Below are 25,400 nucleotides of genomic sequence, written 5' to 3' on the forward strand. Positions count from 1 at the left end.
TTGAATGATATTAAGTCTGATACAGACATTTATTGACAACCACTGAAGAGAAATCAATGATTGCTTACCACTGAGAAGGTATTGGTGTCGATACAAGAAATACTAAAAATGATGTATATTGAGTTTTGTTTCTCTTGTTCTCCTAAACCAGTGTATATGTGTGTGTGTGTGTGTGTGTGTGTGTGTATATATATATATATATATATATATATTGCTTGACTTGGCTTCATACTCTTGCTTAATGGGACTGGGTTCATCTCAGGTTAGTCGTCCCAGAGGTGTTATCATGCATAGAACCGACCATGTCCACCAGTACTCTCCATCACTGTTAATCTTATGCCAAGCCCTCTGCAAACTCCAAGGAGATATATATATATATATATATATATATATATATATATATATATGTACACATATATATATATATATATATATATATATATATATATATATATATCTTCGAAACGTCGAGTTAGAATAGAGGCAGCTGATGAATAATTCCAAGTGGCTTTCTGTTTTCCTATGTGTTCTTTCCGTTGTCTGTAGTTCATTGTTCTAACTTCCTGTACCCTGATATGCATCTATATACACATGTAGATGAAAGTATATACATATATGTGTGTATACATGCATATATATTTTTTGTATTATATATATATATATATATATACATTTCGTTTTTGTATTTGGTTTGTATTCTTGATGTGAACTTGTGTGTTGAAATAAATTTTGTTGTATCTTGATCGGGAGAGTCTTTACGCTAACAAAAAACACGCACACTGGTTTTATTTCACTTCTTTGTTATTTGTCAACTTGTTAACTATCTAACCAATTATCTAATCAATTGTTTGACTGATCATTCGGTTGATCAGTCAGTTGTGCTTGGTAAAAATCCTTTTGCCACCGTTTGTGACGTCTTGCATGACATGCCCTTTCTACTCCAGGTCACCTTCGGGCCTCTGTCAAACACAACTAACTGACAGAATAAGTAAGCAAATAATTAATTAATCAACTGGTTACTTGGTTAACCAATTGACAACTATTAAGGAAGTGAAAATAAATCAGTGCATGTGTTTATTAATAATAAATTACCCTCCCATATACATATATATATACATATATATATATATATAAGCCTGATAGTAGGGTATAACATCAGCGATACAAAACAATGAGATGATACAGTATTTGCAATTGTAAGTGGTATTAGCTTGTGCAATGGTATAGCCTTAGCTCTCAGTGGTAGGCTTGACCAGAATAGCATGACATGGTGTTGACAGTCAGAGATATATAACCATGCCAGCTTCAGTCAGTGATGTGGCTAGTGTATAGACAAGGTGTCGGTTGGCAGTGATACAAGCTGTGGTAGCTCGTAATGGATTCAATGGTAGAGATCTTCAGCTTCATACTTGAGGTCCTCCATATGTGAACATATATTGTTATTGATCTGCTGCAACCTGAAAAGAAAATAATAGCAATGGTCATAGATGGACTATTTTTTGTTGCTATTGTTATTATTATTATTATTATTATTATTATTATTATTATTATTATTATTATTAAGGCAGCAAGCTGGTAGAAGTGAGTAGAATTGTTATCACTGGGAAAAATGCTTAGCAACAGTTCGTTCATCTTTACGTTCTGGGTTCAAATTCCATCATGGCTTGCTTTGCATTTCATCCTTTCAGAGTTGATGAAATAAGTACCAGTTGAATACTGGGGTTAATTGAGTTATACACTTTCCTGAAATTGCTGGCCTTGTGCCAAAATTTGAAAACACTATCAAGGTAGCAGAAGGCAAAATCATTAGCATGCTAGACAAAATGGCTTTGCAGCTTTTCTTCTGCCTTTTTACATTCTAAGTTCAACTTTACCTTTCATCCTTTTGGAGTTGATAAAATAAGTACCAATTGAACACTGGCATTGATGTAATCATCCAACCCCTCCCCACAGAATGTTGAGCTATGTGGCTATAGTACAAAGGAATTTATTATTAATATTAATAAGGTGGTGACATTTTTTGTAGCACTTAACAGAATGAGTTCAAATACAGAGAGAACAATTTTGCCCTTCATTCTTCTGAAGTTGATAAAATAAAGTACAGTTATGTCCTGAGCTTGATGTAATTGACTATCACCATCTCTCTTAAATTGTTGGCCTTGTGCTAAATTTGAAACAATAATTATTACAATGCAAGCTGGCTGAGGAGGTGTGTGGCTTAGTGGTTAGGGTGTTGGACTCATGATCTTAAAATTATGGTTTCAATTCCTGGACCGGGTGATGTGTTGTGTTTTGAGCAAAACACTCCATTTCATGTTGCTCCTGTCCACTCATCTGGCAAAAATGAGTATTCCTGTGACAGGCCAGTGACTCATCCAGCGGAGAAATATAAATACATGGAAGCCAGTGGGAAACCAGTCCTTATGAGTCCATGGGGATCAAAAAGGATGCTTTATCCTTATAATATGCAAACTGGCGAAATTGTTATCATGTCAGACAAAAATGCTTAGCAGTATTTCTTCCAGCTCTTTGCATTCAAAGTTCAAATCCCATAGAGATGGAGTTTGTCTTTCATCATTTTGAAGTTGATAAAATAAAATATCAGTCAAGCTGTAATCAACTTGCCCCCCTGCCCTAAAAATCCTTGTGCCAAAATTTGAAACCATCATTATTAATAGTATTAGAAAAACAATATCACACAGTATCGTCTCTTCTTATAGAACACCCATGTTTAGGGTAACAATAAACATTACTTCTCAGTGCAAATACTGCTTTTGTCTCTTATAGAGATTTTCTTAATAAGCTAGTCACAAAACCAGTGGCTGCATGACACTGTCTTTCTTTATATTATGAGCTGGGGGTAGACTATGGCTATGTCTACCAGACAAGTATCCCTCACTGGGGATGACCAAAATAAGGTCAAAATCATGTGATCTGGCAGTCTCAGAGCTAGTAATTTTTATAGGTGGTGATAAACATTATTTCTCAGTATAAATACTGCCTTTGTCTTTAATAGGGATTTTATTAACAAACTAGTTTGCTATATATATATAAATATATATACATATATACATACACACACACACACACACAATGGGCTTCTTTCAGTTTCTGTCTACCAAATCTACTCACAAGGCTTTGGTTGGTTCAAGGTTATAGCAGAAGAGAACTTACCCAAGGTGCCACACACTGGGATTGAACTCAGAACCATGTGGTTGGGAAGCAAGCTTCCACCCATACAGCTACACCTGCACCTACCTGCAGTAGATTTAATCCATTTTCCAGTTTGACACCATCACCACTACTTACCTTGGACACCTTTGGGGAAAGTCCACTCTGCTCTAAGCATTCAAGCCAGGTCACTGGTTTGAGGGTATCCTCTACCCCTTCCTTTGTTCCACCCCCTTCCCTCCTCAAGAGACCCTTATAAAGGGCCACAAACACTGCTATCCCTCCTGACTATGCACTAAAAAGAAAAATTGTTAGCATGTCAGGCTAAAATGTTCAGCTGCTTTTCTTCCAGTGCTTTACATTCCAAGTTCAAATATTGCTGAAAGTGACTTTACCTTTCATGCCTCCGGGAGGAGGGGGGATAAAATAAAGTACCAGTGAAGTACTGGGTTCAATGTAATCAATTATCTACTTCCCTCTTAAATTGCTGGCCTTGTGCCGAAATTAGAAATAATTACTTTTATTATTATTAAGGTGTCAAGCTGGCAGAATTGTTAGCATGTCAGACAAACTGCTTAGCAGTATGTTTTCCAACTCTTTGCACTATGAGTTCAAATCCCAGTAGATCAACATTGCCTTTCATCCCCTGGGGTTCATAAAACAAAGCACCATTCAATTACAAGCTTTGATGTAATCAACTATCACCTTCCCTTTTAAATTTCTGGCACCTGTTTCTGTTCACTCACCTCACTTTTTTCTCTTTAACCTCTTCATGGTTTTCGTCATTGGGAAAGTCCTGCACTTTTTGACGCAATAACTGCAACTGGGCAACCTGTGCAACAATTACAAACAAAAAAAATATATAAATACACAAATAAATACACTGGCAGTGCTCCAGCATGGCCACAGCTTTAGGGTTGAAACATAAAGAAAAGTAAAAATAAATGATATTTCATCCTTTCAAGACCATACTGCTAATAAAATGAATATGCTTTAATCAAATTTGAAACTTATGAAGAGGTATTTAGTTAAATAATGTCATTATTGAGTCAGTGTTTGGAATATAACAAAATAACTCTTTATATAAACTGACAGTGTGCCTCCATCTCTCTGTCCGTCCTCCAGGTCACAACGAACTTTTCCTACCATCTTCCTCTGTTCTAGAAATGACTTCACCAGTTCAGTCTTATTACAATTTTTTCGTGAAGTTTATTGAATTAATCATTTGGCATTTAAACTGGCCATATCTGGTTTAAGCATTCTACTTGTCTTATGTTTAAGCCGGTCAGATCCATCCCAAATATTCCACCTGTTTAATGTTTAAACCAGCCAGATCTGGTCTCTCATATCTACCTTACACTATCATTCTAAAAACTTATTCAATAACATCATTAAAATTTTGAAGCTATGAGATAATGAATGATTAATTCAAAACTATCTAAATAAACAAGCAATATATTTGACAAATTAATCTGAATGTTTGGCAACATGCCATACTTAAGAAGACCCATGAAACCAAGTGAAATTGTAGTTGCAGCTAATGCTGGTGTCACAGAACTGGCAACCATGACAGTGGCACATAAAAAGCATTCATTACACTCTTGAAGTGGTTGGTGTTAGGAAGGGTATCCAGCCATAGAAACCAGGCCAAATCAGATTGGAACCTAACATAGCCCTAAAGCTTTCCAGTTTCAGTCAAATCATCTAACCCATGCCAGCATGGAAAGCAGACACTAAATGATGATGATGATGTTAAAGGTTTAAGAAATTTCATTCGGGATTCGTAGAACACTCCCAGTGATCATTACCAGTGTCGCCTTACTGGCACGTGAAAAAACATTCGAGCAAGGTCGTTGCCAGCGCCGCTGGACTGGTTCCTGTGCAGGTGGCATGTAAAAAAACACCATTTTGAGCATGGTCATTGCCAGTACCACCTGACTGGCCCTCGTGCCAGTGGCACGTAAAAGCACCCACTACACTCTCGGAGTGGTTGGCATTAGGAAGGGCATCCAGCTGTAGAAACTCTGCCAGATCAGATTGGAGCTTGGTGCAGCCTTCTGGTTCGCCAGTCCTCAGTGAAATCGTCCAACCCATGCTAGCATGGAAAGCGGATGTTAAATGATGATGATGATGATGATGATGATTACAGGTTTTGAGATTCAAGTACATTTTCAAACCCCAAAACAAATTCTCCTATATTCCTGCATGGAACACTTCTTCTCTTCATATATATATATATATGCACCAGTCTCTTCGGAGGCGTGGGTTCGTATCCCACCGCTGCCAAGTGTCTTCTACTATAGCCTCGGGCCGACCAAAGCTTGTGAGTGGATTTGGTAGACGGAAACTGAAAGAAGCCAGTCGTATATATGCATATATATATGTATGTGTGTTTGTCCCCCCACCATCGCTTGACAACCGATGCTGGTGTGTTTACGTCCCCGTAACTTAGCGGTTCGGCAAAAGAGACTGATAGAATAAGTACTAGGCATCCAAAGAATAAGTCCTGGGGTCGATTTGCTCGACTAAAGGCGGTGCTCCAGCATGGCCGCAGTCAAATGACTGAAACAAGTAAAAGAGTAAAAGAGTAAAAGAGATGTATATATATATATTATATATACATATATGGAAAGACAGAGAGAGGTTTTTCAGATAAATTGGTTCATTTTCTTTTTCTATTTGGCACTCCAATGTCATATGTTTGAAAAGAGACAAAATTTATTCAAATTTCAAAAACGATAAACAAAACTTGTATAAAGGAAGGATAGAGCTACAAAAAAAACAAAAAACACTACACTAGAAACATTTTTCCTTTTGATTCAAATAACATGTGTGTGAATTTCTTTTCTTTCTTTCTTTCTTTTTTTTTTTTTTGTCAACAAAAAGATTGTTTACTTACAACTTCTAGTTTATCCTTTTCCTGTTGTTGGATGTTATCAATGCAGTCTGCTAGAAGATTCTGTTGATGGATTTCTGCCATTTCCTTCTTCAATACTATAATGTCCTGTGAAATGTTCTGGAATGTCTCGGTGATCTCATGCACCAGTTGCCTGAACAGGGGAAAGTTGTAGTTGGGCTTGCCTTTCAAGTAGCCTTGAAAACCTCTGGTGTGACATTGGTCGAGAGAGAGAGTACAAGGTCAAGGTCACAAGAAAGTGCATAATGTAAATTCTTTACAACAGAGGTCCTTCCATAACAGAATGTAAATTATATGAAAATGGAGAAAAAAATTAACATCTCTGTACTAAAAAATATTCCAAATCACAAATTTATGGTACCAATAATAACAACTAATAATTAATATATATTATAATTAGGGCAGTGAGCAGGCAAAATTGTTAGAATGTAGGACATAAAGCTTAGTGGCATTTCGTCCGTCTGGATGTTCTGAATTCAAATTCAACTGAGGTCAACTTTACCTTTCATCCTTCTGGAGTTGGTAAAATAAATACCAGTTGAACACTGGGGTCGATGTAATTGACTTAACCCCTTCCCCAACATTTTAAACCTTGTACCTACAGTAGAAAGGATTATCATTATTATTATTATTATTATTATTATTATTATTATTATTATTATTATTATTATTAAGGCGGCGAGCTGGCAGGATCATTAGCATGTTGGGCAAAATGCTTAGCAGCATTTTGTTTTGCTGCTATGTTCTGAGTTCAAACTCCGCTGAGGTCGGCTTTGCCTTTCATCCTTTCAGGGTTGATAAATTGAGTACCAGTTGATCACTGGGGTTGATGTAATTGACTCATCCCCACTCCCAAAATGGCTGCCCTTGTGGCAAAATTTGAAACCATTATTATTATTATTATTATTATTATTAAGGTAGCAAGCCAGCAGAATCATTAGCACACCAGGTGAAATTCTTAGCAGCATTTCATCCATCCAAATCCCAACGAGGTCCACCTTGCGTTTCATCCTTTCAGGGTTGATAAAATAAGTACCAGTTGATCACTGGGGTCGATGTAATCGACATACCTCATTCCTGGCCTTGTGCCAAAATTTGAAACCATTATTATTATTATTATTATTATCATTATTAAGGTGGCAAGCCAGCAGAAACATTATCACACCAGGCAAAATGCTTAGCGGCATTTCAACCATCCGTCCTTACATTCTCGGTTCAAATGCTGCCAGGGTTGACTTTGGCTTTCATCCTTCCAGGGCCAATGAAGTAAGTACCAGATGAGTGCTGGGGTCAATGTAATTGACTTACCCCCACCCCCAAACTTGCTTGCCCTGTGTCAAAAGTTGAAATCAATACATACTGTAATTGTAGCCCTCGTTTCCTAATTATTACTTAAAAGTATAAACGACAAGCTGGCAGAGTCATTAGCACACCAAACTATATGCTTAACGGCATTTCATGTCATTATGTTCTGAGTTCAAATTCCGCTGAGGTCTACTTTGCCTTTCATCTTTTCAGGGTCAATGTAATTGACTAGTCCCCTCCTCCAAATTCCTGGCTTCGTTCTTTTAGTTGAAAGGATTATTCAGAAATATATATGTATGATTTACACACATAGTCATAGTTTTTAGACACAACACAGTAACTTCCGTTGTGGTGTGAAAGTGTACCAGCACCTCGCATTCCTCCATTTGTTGTATTCACCAGTGTATAAGACACACCTTTGCATAAGACACACTCCTATTTCACAAGGAAATTTCATGGGGAAAAAAAGAACAAATTTACCATGTTTCATCATAAACTTCCCTTTTGGCACTCAGATTACTCAGTCAAATGTAATGCTTATTTATTCACAATGTTTTCAATTAATCATGCATTATCTCATATCTTTGAGATTTAGATGATGTGATTGTTTATTTCTAGAATGACATAATTGGGTAGGTGTGAGAAGCTGGAACATAAAACAGGTAGAATATTTGGGTTGGATATGACGAGTTTAAATTGCTAAAGGCTTGTAGAGACATTACAATATATTAGTCATAAAGAATTTTTTCCCTATAACAAGGAGACCAAAAAACTTGTAGAAATAAGAAGATCCATCCAGAGTCATCAAGAAAACTTCCTTAACCCTTTAGCACTCAGATTACTCGGTCAAATGTAATGCTTATTTATTCACAGTGTTTGGAATTAATCATGCATAATCTTGTAACTTTGAGATTTTGATGATAATGACTAATTATTTTTAGAATGTCATTGTAAGGAGGCCAGATCTGACCAGTTTGAACATAAAACAAGTAGAATATTTCAGCTGAATATGGCCAGTTTACATAGTGAAGGACTTAAGTGGTTTTGTAGGGGAAAACGTGTAATTCTGTGCAAGTGAATAGAATATTGTAACAGTATACTGGAATAAAGTATGAAACTATACGGTTATCATAAACAAACGACATTATGGGAATACCATATTCCAACTTCATTTTCTTTCATGTCAATTATGTAGTTTTTTACATTTTGATTAAGAGAATTGCCATACAGGATGTGGAACTTGTATTTCTGGCTGTGTTATTTTATGTAACTGCATCAGGGTGGTGCACCACAGCTAGGCTTTTACTGACATTTTAATTGGGTCAAGGCAGCAAGTTGGCAGAATCGTTAACATGCCAGGCAAAATGCTTTGCAGCATTTCATGTCTTTACGTACTGAGTTCAAATTCTGTTGAGGCTGACTTTGCCTTTCAGGGTCGATAAAATAAGTACCAGTCAAATACTGGGTCAATGTAACCAACTTACCCCTCCCCTAAAATTGCTGGCCCTGTGCCAAAATTTGAAATCTAAAACCAATGGTGATTAAGTGGGTAACAGTTTAGGACTGTCAACACTCAACGCCAGGTACAAACCATCTAATGGGCTTCTACACAGTTTCTATCTATCCAGTGCCATGATTGTACATTGGCAACAGAGTTATTAGCAGGAAGAACAGTGACTACGACTGATTTATGAGAGGCTACATTAGAAGAAAATAAATAACAGCATGGCCACAGCTCATGAGCTGAAACTAGATAAAATGAAAAAACTAAACTTAATAGGCAGAACATCATTATGGACCTGGCTGATAACTTCCTTCATAATAATATGGAAGGTCGTTATCATTGTCATCACCATCATCATCCTTTAGTGTCTGTTTTCCATAATGGCATGGGTTGGAAGGTTTGACCAGAGCTGGCAAGTTGCACCAGGTTCCAGCCTAATTTAGCTTGGTTTCTCCAGATGGATGTCCATCTTAACACCAACCACTTCATAGTGTGTACTGGATGCTTTTAACATGCCACTGGCATGAGTGTTTTTACATGACACTGGCACAAGTGCCTTTTACATGTAACTGGCACAAGTGCCTGTCATGTGGCACCAATATGAGTGCTTTTTACAAAGCACCAGCACAGGACTCTTGAAGACCGATCCTCTTCACTAGGGGATGCAGCCTTAACACTTCAGCTGTGGAGGACAAGTCTTCCTGAGTACAGGTCTTTGGACATAGTTAATAGCTTCCTTCATACAACAGAGACTGTTACAGACCTACATCATTATCATCATTTTACATCTGCGTTTGATGCTGGTATGGGTTGGATGGTTTGACAGGATCTAGTAGGTCAGAGGATCCTGCTCCAATATTTCAATTTTGGCATGGTTTCAACCACTTTAACCAGTAAATACTGGGTGCTTTTTGTCATGGAACCAGTACTAGTGAGATCACCATGTAGCTCACAAGACTAAGAGACTTCTCAACTAAGAGGGAGTAAAGAGGATGAGAGTGGCTTTATGTGAGATTCTAGGATGATCTAGCAGGAGACAGGGGACATGTTCGTACCAGTGCATGCAAAGAATAGCTATATGAGACCAAAATTTACAGCCAAAAATAGTAAGTTGAATTATACACCAAGTCAACTTCGGAGGACCAAAAAATTTCATGTGAAATGCAGCAGGATTTGGAAACATAGTAACAAGTTTATACACGATATGCAACATTGATTTGTATACTAGACAAGTATTCAGAGAGAGACAGGGACAAGTTTGCTGTTGTAAAGATGACACATGGTTATAGTTACACAACATTATATGAGGATGGGTAGGAATAAAAATAAGATTAATATTAACTGATAAATAGAAAATACTCACTCCTCAAATAATGCATAGGACTGTACTCGTTCCTCCTGAAGATGGTAGAATTTCTTCAACAAGTCTTTTGCAGAGGCACATCTAGAAAGAAGCAATGGAAAGGAATTTGTTGGATTAAATTCAAAGTAACTTTCTAAATCAGGAGGTAGGGAGGAGGAGGCTGGCTCTTTGTTCTTTTTTTTCTTTCTTCTTTTTAATAGTTCAGTTAGATATAGTACTTATGTCCTCTTTTAGGATCCCAAAGGACATTGAGAGGAAGAACAGAAATTACCTCAGCTTGCAACCACGTGAACTCCTCTAAACAAGCACAATGGCATGGCAGTGGTGGTGGTGGTTGTTACGTCAAGCAATGGAGTAACCCTACCTATCATCAAAAACAGGAATGGTTCCTACAACAGTTGCTTTTTAAATATGGAATTATTCATCCAATAACTGATGACAACCATGAAGAGTGGAGCCTGTTTTATCAGCCAGATAAACTGAGGCAAGTATTTCATTACTTGGAGACACACACAACAATACAGTGTCTATAACGAAGTTTAACCCTGAGGCATTCAGATTATTCTGTTAAATGTAGTCCTTTACTTAATCCTTTTACTGTAGAAATCTGATACATCCTCTCAAAATTTCCTTACCCTTAACTGCAGAAAGTAGTTTTACATGCCAATCTATCTTTTGTTGAGAAATGTCATGCTTGAAAAATTTTTTTTTTTTTTTTTGAGATTTGTCAAGTTTACTGAGGCAACATGAATTGCAGAAAATACCAATTCTATTTTTTGATAGATATTTATTCCATGCTGACATGGGTTGGCTGGTTTGACTGGAGCTGGTAAGCTGCACCAGGTTCCAGTCTGATTTGGCCTGTCTACTATGGCTGGATGCACTTCCTCCACTTTATAGTGTCTGTGCGGGGCGTTTTTAACATGCCACTGGCACATATGCTTCTTATGTGGCACTGGCATCAACACTTTTCACATGGCACTGGTACAGGACTCTTGCAGGCCAGTCCTCTTCTTCAGTGGGAGCAGCCTTAACACTTCTGCTGTGGAGGATGGGTCTTCCTGAGTACAGCAAGGTGCCAGATAACTCGGTCCTTTGTCATCTCATCTGAAAGGTTCAGCATTCTGAGGTCATCCTTCAGAAACTTAACTTCTCAGTGAAAAGGTTAACCACATTGTTTTGAATTAGTCAGGTGTTGACTATTGGCTTTGAGATTTCAATGATATTTTTATTTTCAGAAAGACTTTATAGGATAGATGTAAGACACTGGACCTGGCTGGTATGAACATAAAACAGGTAAACTATATTTGGACAGATGTGGCCAGTTTAAAAGCAAATGGCTTAAACTCACATCCACAAGGATATGACTATCACCAGCATCATCATTCTATGTCCAAATCTCTAGAGTTTCTGCAAATACACTGCCCTAAAATAGTCCATTCTACTATAGGCACAAGGCCAGAAATTTCGAAGGAGGGGACTAGTCAATTATATCGACCCCAGTGTGTAACTGGTACTTACCTCATCAACCCTGAAAGGATGAAAAGCAAAGTTGAACTCAGAACATAAGGATGGATGAAATGCTGCTAAGCATTTTACCCTAAAATAATAATAATGGTTTTAAATTTTGAGTGAAGGCCCGTAGTTTTTTAGAAGAGGAGGAGGTATGTTGATTAAATTAACCCCAGTGTCCAAATGATGCTTATTTTATCGACTCAGCAGAATTTAAACTCAGAATGTGAAAACTTAGATGCAATGCTGTTAAGCATTTTCTCTGATGCATTAACAATTCTGCCAGCTCATTGCCTTAATAATAATTTGTTTCTATTTTAGGTAAAAGACCAGAAATTTTGACGGGTGTGGGAGGAGGAAGTTGATTTCATCAACCCCAGCATTTGACTGGTACTTTATTTTATCCACTCTAAAGGGATGAAAAGCAAAGTTGACCAAAGGAACTTGAACTCAGAATGTAAAGAGCCAGAACAACTGATTGATATTTTATCCGATGCTGTAACAATCCTGTCCAATCCACCATCTAATAAATAATAGTAAAAATAAGAAGACAAAAATAAAAAAAATTCTCAATGAGGTGCAGGTGTGGCTGTGTGGTAAGAAGTTTGCTTCCCAACCACATGGTTCTGGGTTCAGTTCCACTGTGTGGTACCTTGGGCAAGTGTCTTCTACTATAGCCTCGGGTCATCCAAAACCTTGTGAGTGAATTTGGTAGATGGAAACTGAAAGAAGCCTGTCGTATATGTATGTCTGTCTGTCCTCCCACCACCCTCTTGACAACCGGTGTGTTTACCTTCCCTGTAACTTCACAGAGACCAATAGAATAAGTACCAGGCTTAAAAAATAAGTAATGTGGTCGATTCATTCAACAAAAAATTCTCCAAAGTGATGCCCCAGCATGGCCGCAGTCTAATGACTAAAACAAGTAAAAGATGAAAGAAAAAGAAGATGGCTGATTGTATAATTTATTAGTCTTGATTAAACGCGAGTGGAGAGTTCTGGGAACGTAAATTAGAGTGTATGGTCTATGTCTAAAGTACAGGGCCGAGTCAGCAACATTAAAGGCCCCTAAGTAAATCAATGCACTGGACCCTATAGTATTTATTTATTCATGGTAAACCATAACATACATAGATCAAAACTGGACCCTAGACCCATGAAGCTCCCAGGCAGATCAATACACTAGGCTCTATAATATTTATTTATTGACAGCAAGTCACAACATAGGTATAGGATTGGTCCCCTAAACCCCTTAGGATCCCAGGTAACTGCCCAGTGAGCCTATGCATTGAGTCAACACTGTCTAAGTAGGAACGTCTTTAGATGGACACAGCTCTAAATTTATTTTATTTTGGTTAGCCCTGATTGACAATGTCTATGACCACATTATCCTGTGCTGTGTGTATCTTAAGACAGTCAAGGGAAAGATTCCACTGATATTTCCCAAAAATCAAATGACTGTGTTAGGACGCTGACCATTGTCGTTGTTGCTTAGCTACAAGTCATCTTTGAAATAGATAGGTCTCCCAACCTAGTTCAAACGATCCCTTCTCTTTCTTCTGACCCGAGTTAATCCACGACAATATTATCCAATATGTTCTGGGTAAAATTGTCGAATCTGCAAGTAAACAGTTGTGCATATATACACGTATATACATATATGTGCCTGTGTGAGTATATAGGGAAAGTTGTCGAATATGTACGTAAACACCATGTGTGTGTCTGTGTGTGTGTGTGTGTATATATAAGAAATCGAATGTGTGTGTATGTGTGTGTGATGAAGTTGTATCTGTGCGTAAAGGAACTCCGGGACAAAAACAAAAGGAACCACAAACAAACATGCTGCATTTTTCCTCCAACTTACAAACAAATCATCACTTTTACATAAACGAACCATTTGAATTACCCTTTCAAGCTAAATTTTATGAGGTGGGAGCTGAAAAGTTCCTGGCTTTAAAGGTGTCGCGAAAGGCCGGGGCCCAACTTGCTTCAATAAATATGTGAATCTGAGAAGAGGGAATATGTTGAATAAAATCGTAATTAACTGATCCTTCTGTATTTTCTTTTACCCAAAATCAGGAACTCTTGAACACACCATCGTACACATTCAACAGAGCAAACAGAATTTTTTAGATATTGCAGGATTCCACATATGTGTAAATAATACTTTTATGAACCCACAAAAGAGATCATGGTTAATTATAAAGACTAATTAAACTGACTTAATTGCAGTTTTATAATATATTTTATAAACATTAAAACACTATACTTTAGAATTTTTATAAACATTCTGACAGTCTAACATACAGGTTCTATGAGATTCTTTCCAGAGATCTTGTTTACGTATGTATTTGTAAAATCTTATCTAAGAGCTGAGAGAAAATTTTGGATAATACAGTCCTAAATTATTGTATGATAGAGGGCTTAAAAGGAGATATGGACTGGTATTTCTAGCGTCGAGATTTCCTTGTTCCCTCGATAGGTCATTACATGTACCTACAGGCTAAACTCTAATATAGTGGCATCTAAACCCTGATTGAACACACTTATGATCATAGGCATTCCAACCGTGACAAACCCACCATTTTTTTGTTTGTTTATCTTTTTTGCAATACAGAATATCTAGTATTAAAGTATGGTTTGAGATCTGGCTGGTATTTCTTGCAAATGAGACAACTACGTAAAGATATCGTCTGGTTGACTTGTAAAAAATAAAATCAATAAAAAGACGATAAATAATTTAAAATAAACCCAACCTTTCTGGTGCCATGACAAAAGTCTTCGACGATGGAAATTGGTTGGAAACGATAGTATTCACTATTTTTAGCCGCATGTTCGTATTTCTAACATTTTCACCTGTTAATTACCAAGGTGTTGGCATTACTGTTTTATATTTTCGTATTATTATTACTTTTATTGCAAATTTAAATATACTATCACCGTGGTTAAATTTACAATACTCTGAAAGGAATAAATTCCACATTTCTCACCAGCTAAAGAAAACCAAATATCAGGCCTTGCGCACGAAACCGGCTGCCGCAAGTTTCCATCTTGAGCAGTGTGCTGTTTCCTCCAGAAAATTTGGCTGGAAACGGAACAACTAAAGAAAAGCAGGATGGTCACAGCTGGACTATCTTTGATCGTAGGTCTGCTGTATCAGGGTTGACCTGGGGATTTCACTCACTTAAACCTCTCCTATCGTACATACATTCTGTGGTCCTGTTGTTCAACCAAGGTCCTGAGTCAGCAGATTATGAGCAAATGTATTCTAGCTGTGATCACCTCTCAACTAAAACAATATGTGTAACTGAATAATGAAAATATTTCGTATATATACTACAACTGGCACTCCGTCTGTTACAGCGACGAGGGTTCTAGTTGATCCGATCAACAGAACAACTTGCTCGTGAAATCAATGTGCAAGTAGCTAAGCACTCCACAGACACATGTACAATTAATAGAGTTCTCGGAGAGATTCAGCGTGGTGACAAAACTGGCCCTTTGAAATACAGGTACTACTCATTTTTGCCAGCTGAGTGGATTAGAGCAATGTGAAGTAAAGTGACTTGTTCAAGGACACAACGCATCGCTGAGAATTGAACTCAGGATCTTACGATTGTGAGCTGAATACCTTAACCACTGCACCAGGCACCTTCACCGTACACACACATATATATATAGAACATAAAGAAAGTCAGGAGGTGTGAGAGGTGAATATATTTATTTCGCCATTTGATGTCCATAGGGTGACAGCCGTTTCGCAACCTTCATCATGTAAAAATAATTTTTATTTCACTGTATAATAAATTATTTTTTTGTATGTCTGCACTAGTATGCATGCTAAAATTTCATAGTGCTAATGTACATTTTCAAACCAATATAGACTTAGCAGGTTAGCTCTTCAGGTCAACAGAACATCTTGATTACATCAAATTTTCAGCTCCATTACTCTTTTACTCTTTTACTTGTTTCAGTCATTTGACTGTAGCCATGCTGGAGCACCGCCTTTAGTCGAGCAAATTGACCCCAGGACTTATTCTTTGTGAGCCTAGTACTTATTCTATCGGTCTCTTTTGCCGAACTGCTAAGTTACGGGGACGTAAACACACCAGCATTGGTTGTCAAGCAATGTTAGGGGGACAAACACAGATACAAACAACAGATACATACACATACATATATATATAAATATATATATATATATATATATATATATATATATATATATATATATATATACACACATATATACAACGGGCTTCTTTCAGTTTCCGTCTACCAAATCCACTCACAAGGCTTTGGTCAGCCCGAGGCTATAGTAGGAGACACTTGCCCAAGGTGTCACGCAGTGGGACTGAACCCGGAACCATGTGGTTGGTAAGCAAGCTACTTACCACGCACCCACTCCTACGCCATTATATACATACAAAAAAAATCATCTTCATAAAGTCGAATGTATGGAAGACCAATAATTGATAAAAATTTATTATAAAGAGGAGAAAATGAGATAATATATCTATATGTATATATATATATATATATATTTGTTTTGCAAGATTTTTGATGTGAAATCGTGTGTTGAAACAGATGTTGTTGTACTTGGGGATGGTCATATTGCCAGTTTAGCCAATAAAAACACACACACACTGTATATTTGGTGTTAATTTGCTTCAGCTTTATATTACATTATATTACATTAATCCTATTTCGGCCAGAGTTCTTTCGTCACACTTCTGTGACCTCATCAGTGGTCCTTTGCTTTCTTCTTTCTTATGTGTGTCCCACCTTGCTAACTATCAGCCATTTTGTATATCTATGACCATCCCCAAGTACAACAACATATATATATATATATATATATATATATATTTCGAAACGCCGGTGTTTTAATGGTGGCAGCTGATGAAGATGTTTCTATGTGGCTTGCTTGTTTGTTGTACCTTGTTTATCATTTTGTCCATGTTCTTTTGCCACGTCATGTACCCAGTTATGTATCTATGTGTACATGTAGATGAAGGTATGTACATATATATGCATATACTCATATATTGTTTATATATATATATATATATATATATATATATATATATATATATATATATATATATATATATATATAGGAGTAGAATTTAGGTTACCTGAAATAAGTTTGTCACATATTTCAACTGCTAAAGGCAAAGACACTGCAGTTACCATGGAGAAAAATTCTCTTATGGTAAAAATGTGTGAAAACACCTCGTTTGTTCAGTGTCGCCCTCCTGATCGACAAGAGTCAACAAACTCGAAACATCGATGTCTCAGATTCCCTAGAGAGGGCGACACCTTTTTACCCTAAGAGAGAATTTTTCTCCATGGTAACTGCAGTGTATTTGCACTTATTTCAACCAACCTAAATTGTGATTATACGTAAACACTGCTTAGCGCATTTACTCTGATATATATATACTCTTTTACTTGTTTCAGTCTTTTGACTGTGGCCATGCTGGAGCACCGCCTTTAGTCGAGCAAATCGACCCCAGGACTTATTCTTTGGAAGCCTAGTACTTATTCTTTCGGTCTCTTTTGCCGAACCGCTAAGTTACAGGGACATAAACACACCAGCATCGGTTGTCAAGCGATGTTGGGGGGACAAACACAGACATACAAACACATACACACATACATATATATATATACATATATACGACAGGCTTCTTTCAGTTTCCGTCTACCAAATCCACTCACAAGGCATTGGTCGGCCCGAGGCTATAGTAGAAGACACTTGCCCAAGATGCCACGCAGTGGGACTGAACCCGGGACCATGTGGTTGGTAAGCAAGCTACTTACCACACAGCCACTCCTACGCATATTTAATAATATTAGGGAATAATATTTAACTGTAGATCGATTTGATTATTAATCGAATTGGTTTTAGTAGTTATCTATTTGAAAATATAGCCATGAAACGTGCATAGTCATTTTATACCATTTACTAGTTATTCTTTTATGTATTTTATTGATTTTTTGAATACAGTTTTTATGATATATTTATTTTCTAGAGGGTATGAATTACATTCTTCTGTATTGACTTATTTAAGTGGTTTATCTCTAAATTATATATATATATATATATATATATATATATATATATATATATATATATATATATATATATATTGGATTCAAATTTTGGCCTAAGGCCAGCAATTTCGGGGGAGAGAGTAGATCGATTACATTGACCCAATACTCAAGTGGTACTTATTTAATTGACACTGAAAGTGTGAAAGACAAAGTCGACTCCGACTACATTTGAACTCAGAACGTAAAGTTGGACGAAATGTCATGAAGCATTTTGCCCAACCGCCTCGAGATGTTTTGAAAACGAAATGATAAATAGTGGTGATAGAGGTGAAGATGACAGAGAGTATAAGAGAAAGAGAGAGAGAGAGAGAGAGAGAGGTAGATTGTCATTGATAAGACAGAAAGAGAGTAATAGTAAAGAAAGAAAAAAAGCGTGAAAGTTTTAAAGAATGAGAGAGAGAGGGGGGCGGGCTGTGGAAATGGTGATGTATAGAGAAAGAGAGAAGTATAGGACGGGTGAGTTGAAGAGAGTTTGGGTAGCGAAGTAAAGGGAGAGACTGGCAATAAGAACATATAAGGCAGGGATGACAGCTGTCTGGAGACGTCAAACATATCACAAAAATATTGTTCCATGACAGATCTTTCTTAGAACTGATGCCAGCAGAATTCTACTTAAACCACCCCATGTAACCCTTCATAACTTTTCTATTTTTCTGGAATTTTCAGAAATTTTTGCAAATTTGGATTCATAAGATTATGCAAAAATTCATAAGATTATGCAAAAACAAAAAAACAATTTTGTGTGATTTAAAGGTTATTTAGCTGTTATTTTTAGCACGTCTCACGACCACCTGATACCCTCCCAGTTCGTTTGTCACTGACATATTGATGTTTTTCAACATCTTTCTCCCCATAAATGCATATATATAATGGTTTGTTGCTGGGATTTAAGCAACAAATTCGGACTGTCTGTATTTTAATCTGCGATTAAAAAGAAAATTTGAGAAATTAAAAATTTACTTTTTAAATTTCAAAAAATTAAAAACAATTTTTTTTTTTCATAGTCGTATGAATTCCTGTGTGTAGAACACAAATTCACAGAAATCTTCTGAAAATTCCAAATGACAAAAAAATTGAGTTATATGGGGTGCTTAAAGCAGAATTCCACCCCAGTACCATTTCCCTAAAACGTATCTTTTATCTTTTACTTGTGTCAGTCATTGGACTGAACCATTTTGCCCAGCAAGCACACCTTTTAAATTTCAAGGAGAGGGGGGTAAGATATGTAAAAAGTGCTGAGATCTTCCTTCCATATTAATATCTTCTTGTAAAATTGCTAATGCAAGAGAAACTTGTAGTATATCTTCAAGGTCACAACATCCTCATCACCAGGAAATATGATAATTAACTCTAACTGCAAAATTAAATCTCATGGTTATTCAATAACTATATCAAATATCAAATAAAACATAGAATTGCTATTTTCTGCAAGTTAGGTTGCCTCAATAAACTTGACAAATCTCAAGAAAATTAGTTTTAAACATTACGTTCAATCCAGAACGAGAGGAAAATGGTGAACACTGGGAGAAATTTTTTTTTTTTAAAAAAGAAAAGATAGAAGAGAGAGAAAAAAAACACCCTCCATGTTTGTTTCGTTCGGTTTCCTTGTATGTCTCCACTGTCATGTTTTAGTTCTCAACTTTGACCCTCAATAAATCCTAAATTTTATTTCAGAATTTATGGGAGCAACTGTCTTCGAAAACTCATATTGTCGTTGAATGCCCGAAATGAGGAGTAGACAGCCAACAACTGATGAAGGGTCCTTTCTCCGTGTTTACTTGTCCTGTTTTCCATTTTTTCTCGTTGTTTATGTATTTCATGTTATTTGTACTGTTGGTGACATCCTGTACCCATATATGCATGCACATATATATATATATATATATATATATATATATATACGATGGGCTTCTTTCAGTTTCTGTCTACCAAACCCACTCACAAAGCTTTGGTCGGCCCAAGGTTATTGTAGAAGACACTTGCCCAAGGCGTCATGCAGTGGTACTGAACCCAAGACCATATGGTTGGGAAGCTAGCTTCTTACCACACAGCCACATCCACACTTATGACAACTCACTGTTATTATACTGGTGCCAAATATATTTACTTTCATTTATTGGAAAAGTATAGGGGGAGATTATACTTTAAGAACTGAATCCGGGAAAACCCAATGAGGATTAGGTCAGTTTCATACACTTGAGTCGGTGGGGAAAGTTGAATTTTTTTTTTTTTTAATAATTTCTATACTGATTTGGCTTTCCGGACTCATTATGAAAACTATAATTTTTTGGCTGTGTGTTTAAGAAGTTCATATTCCATGCACGTGGCTTACTCTGGGCTATGAAAGGTCTTTGTATATTTTCGTTGGACGTAATCATTCATACCAGTATGTAATTCCTGAAGAAGAATCTAATTTTTATTTCATGAAGAGTTTTTCTTTTTTGTCTTTGGAATTAATTAGACCCCAAAAAATTTGCAGAATGTATATTGGTTCTGTACCAACCTGCATTAAGAATTAAAGTTCGTCTACTCCTACAATTTTCCCTCTACTTATACTTCATTTATTGTTTTTGCAATTACTGAATATACATTTTTTATATATATTCTTACCGGCAGACTTGGATGCTTGACATTCCTTTGAAGGATTTCAGTCCTCGCCTCTTTTATATATCGTTGCCAGTGCCCCTGGACTGGCTTGTGCGGGTGGCACATAAAAGACACCATTTTGAGCGTGGCTGTTTTCGTGCGGGTGACACGTAAAAGCACCCACTACACTCTCTGAGTGGTTGGCGTTAGGAAGGGCATCCAGCTGTAGAAACTCTGCCAAATCAGACTGGAGCCTGGTGTTGCCATCCGGTTTCACCAGTCCTCAGTCAAATCGTCCAACCCATGCTAGCATGGAAAGCGGACGTTAAACGATGATGATGATGATGATGATATATATATATATATATATATATATATGTATATGTACATATATATATATATATATATATATATATAGGCGCAAGAGTGGCTGTGTAGTAACAATAAATGGAGCAAAACGCATTTTGCTCCATTTATTGTTATTCATATCTTCTCAAAATGTATCACTTCAACTTGGTATCTCTGCCTATAAAACGGCTGTGATATCTTGGTTTTTTGTGTAATGTTTGCTACCCATGGTAACTATTAACATATTTACATTGTCAAAGGTTTTTTAAAACTGAGATAATATTAATATATACATAAACTAATATATATATATATATATATATATATATATATATATATATATATAAAGCCATCTAAGAGAAAGTATGCATTTGTATATTTGTCAATAGAGTGGAATATATTAATCGAAGTGTACAGTATTATATATCCATGACGGCCGATCTTAGCAATCGGTTTTGCACTAGGAGTTCTATAGAGTGTTATACATACATACATACATACAAAACTTTTGTGTAAGTGCTAACACACGAAATTCTCGGAGGTCCCTATATATATATATATATATATATATATATATCTTTTATCTTTTGCCTGTTTCAGTCATTGGACAGCAATCATGCTGCAGTACCACCTTGAAGGGTTTAATCGAACAGATCCAACCCATTTTCTTTTTCTTTAAATCTGGTACCTATTCTATTGGTCACTTTGCCAGCTAAGTTACGGGGACACAAGCAAACTAACATCGGTTGTCAAGCTGTGTAGAGACAAACAGAAGTACAAAAAGGCACACACACACGACGGGCTTCTTTCAGTTTCTGTCTACCAAATTCGATCACAAGGCTTTACTTGACCCAGGGCTACAGTAGAAGACACTCGCCCAAGATGTCATGCAGTGGGACATCTTCCATGTAGTTGAGAAGCAAACTTCTTACCACAAAGCCACGCCTGCACCATATACTATAATGCGAAATGTAACCCTAACCCTAACCCTGCAGACTGCGATAGCCAATAAAACAGACATAAAATATATTTCTTCGCGGCTCAGTACTAAATGACCCACGGCCCAGCAATATGAAGGCCCCCTGCTGCCTTAGAAGGCATCTCAAGTTCGGGGGCAGGACTAGATCCACCCAGTCTAGTTTAATCAGTGGTTCGCAAACTGATATATGCTGGCCTTAACACTCGAAAATATTGGTTAAATTTTCTGCCATCCTCTCATTTCTTAATATGGAAACAAAATACGGTTTACAGCTATGGAGTATTTCTCTGTTCGCCATGGTTTTGGATAAATTTTAAATCATTTTAATTAAATAAGAAATCGGTAGTTTGTCTCTCTATATCCACACACCTCTTCAAGGTTCACAGCTCCGATCACAACTACCCTTGCCGCTAGAAGGAAGGGAGAAATCGATTACATCGATTCCACTACACAGTTACTACTTATGTTATCGACCCCGAGAGGATGACAGGCAAAAGTCGACCTCAGCAGAATTTGTACTGAGAGCTTAAAGCCAGGAGAAATAGGAAGCATTTTTGTCTGGCGTATTAACGATTCTAACACCTTGCCGTCTTACAATAATGAATAAATTTGAAATACGTGCGGCGAAGTAGATGTGATGTTTAAGCATTTCCTAGAGTATTTTGTGTATTAAATGATGCTTATCCGCATGGAATATCCAATTAGTGAGTTAAATAGTGAAGGTACACTAAACTTAATATAGGAAGTTGTGGTGTTTATGACATTTCTCAAAACCATTAGCAACGTTAAGTGGCGTGTTAACGGGTTGCTCCAACCGAATATTGACCAGATCAAGCATTTTCGTAATTTGCAATCATAATAGTAACTTATTACGAAGGGAAACGTAACGAGCTCACCGGATCGTTTGAGTGCCAGCATTTCTTCCGACTTTTCGTCCAGATGTCACCGAGGTCGACTTTCCCTTTCGTCCTTACTAGGGCGTCAAGTACCAGTCAAGTACTGAGGTTGAGGTAATCGACTACCCCCCCCCCCCCACCCACACCGGCATTGCTGGCCTTGTGCCAAAATTTGAAACCATTATTATTAGTAGTAGTAAGGTGATACGCTGGCGCAATCGTTAGCGCATAAAACATGCTTAACAGCATTTCTTCGAGGACTTAACGTCCTGAGTTCATCTGCCGCCGAGGTCGACTTTCCCTTTCATCTTTTCGGGGCTAAGCACTGGGGTTCAATGTAATCGACTCACCCATCTTCCAATATGTGAGGCTTTGCACCTACAAGTAGAAAGAAATATATTACAAAATGAAGTTGAAATAAATTGGTAACTGCGGCTGAAGTAGCCGGTTTGTTTAAAGCTAAATATATTTACTCACCGAAACAGATCAAGTTGCTCTTGTTGTCAATATAATAAACAAAATTAGCAACTTTAAGCTAGACCGGCAACCGTTTCGCAACATTCTTTATATACACACACATACATACATACATATATATATATATATATATATATATATATATATATATATATATATATATATATATATATATATATTGTTGTCTGTATTTTCGAGTCGTAATATTGAAATTAAATTTGATGCTATGAATATAAATTTCACATTCTTTCATTAAAAATATTGTTCACTTTCGTTCTAACAGAGAAGATATATACATTTACTAACTCTCTCTCTCTCTCTCTCTCTCTGTAGATAGATAGACAGAGCTGTATGTATCTATTCTACCTCAATCTCTCTATCCGTTTACACTGTCTTTGAAACGAAAGCAGCAGTTTCAGAAACAGACTTGTACAAAGGAAAGAAAGAACAGAAGAGAAAAGAACGAACGAGAGGGTGAGGGAATGAGTGAGTGATGAGGGAATAAGCAAGGAGAGAGAAGGAAGAGATGAACGAGACTTGCCGTGTGATAGAAGAACCAACGCACGTCTTCGGAATACACAGATCATGATACCCGAATAGGAAGGTGATTTCTACATATCCGGGTGTCTCCTGTTTTTCTCTATTATTGACTATCAGCGGCGCGCTAACCGGCTTCGAACGCACATCACCATGACCCACAATGAAGCGCGTAGCCACTGGTTCAAAGAAGGAGCTATTGGTTTAGGGGGTAAGTTCTATGGAACATTCGTGTCCTCCAAATTTCTCCTTTTTTCTTTGCTTATGTATGTATGTGTGTATGTATATATATATATTCCAGTTTTTCTGCGTGCACGCATTCAGTAAACACCATATTAATTATACATATATGTCTGTGCGTATATATATATATATGTGTGTGTGATGTATATATGAGTAGCTAGCTGTGTATATACGTAATTTCATATGCTGGTGTGATATTGATAATAGAAAAAAAGTCCAGTTACTTTATTGTTCTTAACCAAAGGTATCTATTTATTAGCGGTTTATTAAGACCCATTAATTAAAAATAGATACACCTACATAAATATGCCAAAAAGCACCTTTTGACAACTTAATTCATATTCGCTAATCTCTTTTGTGAAGAAAAAAAAAGGCATGAATACTCCACATCTATTTTCTTCTGGTTCCCTTATTTTGCGACAGAGTTGGGCTTTTCACTGATGTTCTGTGCGTTTATTTCCGCCGCAGACTGTTAATAGATTTAATTAATATTGCTCATTTGCGTGGCATGAATGACAAATATATTCTTTAAATATTTCATAGATAGATAGATAGATAGATGCGCTCTTCCACACGTGTGTGTGTACGTGTTTTTATGTATGCGATTGTTTAGTTCCGAAGTCATCTCTTTCTAAACAAAACTGGTCAAAGGCATCCCACCTATGACCACCCTGTCTGTCATTCTAGCGGACATTGTCTAACAAGGAATACATTATCCAATGTGTCTCTTTTTCGAGACGGTAGGGTTATAACTGGAAGATTTCGCTGCTGTTTTTAACAGAGTTAGCAATCAAATAGGCGCTCCGCTATGTGTGTATTATATATAATGTGCATAAAATTTCATAGATTTGTTTTTTCAATACAGAATATTTTAGTAACAACCCCTCTCTCTCATACACACTCGAATACATATATACATACATTCACACACACTCGCGTACGCTTATTCTTATAAATTCGTATACATACAGGCATATATATGCACACGTATACATATATAAATTCACATACATACATACATACATACACACACACATGTACGTATACACACACACATGTACGTATACACACATACATACACACACGCGTACGTACGCATCCACACACTCGATCTCTTTTCCTTTCTGTCAGTACTGTATTGTTATACAGTCTTAATAAGCTGCCCTTGTTGACCCAACCACAATAACAGCAGTAACAGCTTAACAAACCGGTTAAAAGCCTCAATATTCCTCAAGGATTATGTTACGTGTCTCCGTCGTGGTTGTTCTGCCCGGTCTCAGCTCTCATCCAGCAGGACTTAATTTAATGCTAACTACGTGATTTATGTATATTCTATATGAATAGCTGTCTCTAATATAAGCACAAGGCCTGAAATTTTGAAGAGAGAAAATTCGTTAGTCGCCGCGATCAACTTCAGTATTTCACTGGAACTTTAACTCTGT

At 36.9% G+C, this 25,400-nt stretch overlaps 2 protein-coding genes across 2 annotated transcripts in view; one reads left to right on the top strand and one right to left on the bottom strand.

The window, feature by feature from the left end:
- Positions 1-23,765, bottom strand: LOC106869524 (required for excision 1-B domain-containing protein). Its single transcript, XM_089340715.1, has 7 exons — positions 23,736-23,765; positions 23,179-23,236; positions 23,052-23,079; positions 10,261-10,341; positions 6,071-6,275; positions 3,918-4,003; positions 1-1,457 (listed from the first exon to the last, which is right to left on the bottom strand). Exons 1-7 carry the CDS (start codon positions 23,763-23,765, stop codon positions 1,382-1,384), a joined length of 564 nt encoding a protein of 187 aa, XP_089196841.1. The 3' UTR covers positions 1-1,381.
- The window catches only part of LOC106869526 (mitochondrial substrate carrier family protein S), a 38,624-nt gene continuing 36,745 nt past the window's right edge, over positions 23,522-25,400 (top strand). Inside the window, exon 1 of the mRNA XM_014915300.3 lies at positions 23,522-23,926. Coding sequence (XP_014770786.1) covers positions 23,869-23,926 — 58 coding nt within the window. The 5' untranslated portion in view covers positions 23,522-23,868. The remainder of the gene's footprint in view (positions 23,927-25,400) is intronic.

The sequence above is a fragment of the Octopus bimaculoides genome, chromosome 23, assembly GCF_046866305.1.
Source record: "Octopus bimaculoides isolate indiv1 chromosome 23, ASM4686630v1, whole genome shotgun sequence".
Classification (NCBI taxonomy): domain Eukaryota; kingdom Metazoa; phylum Mollusca; class Cephalopoda; order Octopoda; family Octopodidae; genus Octopus; species Octopus bimaculoides.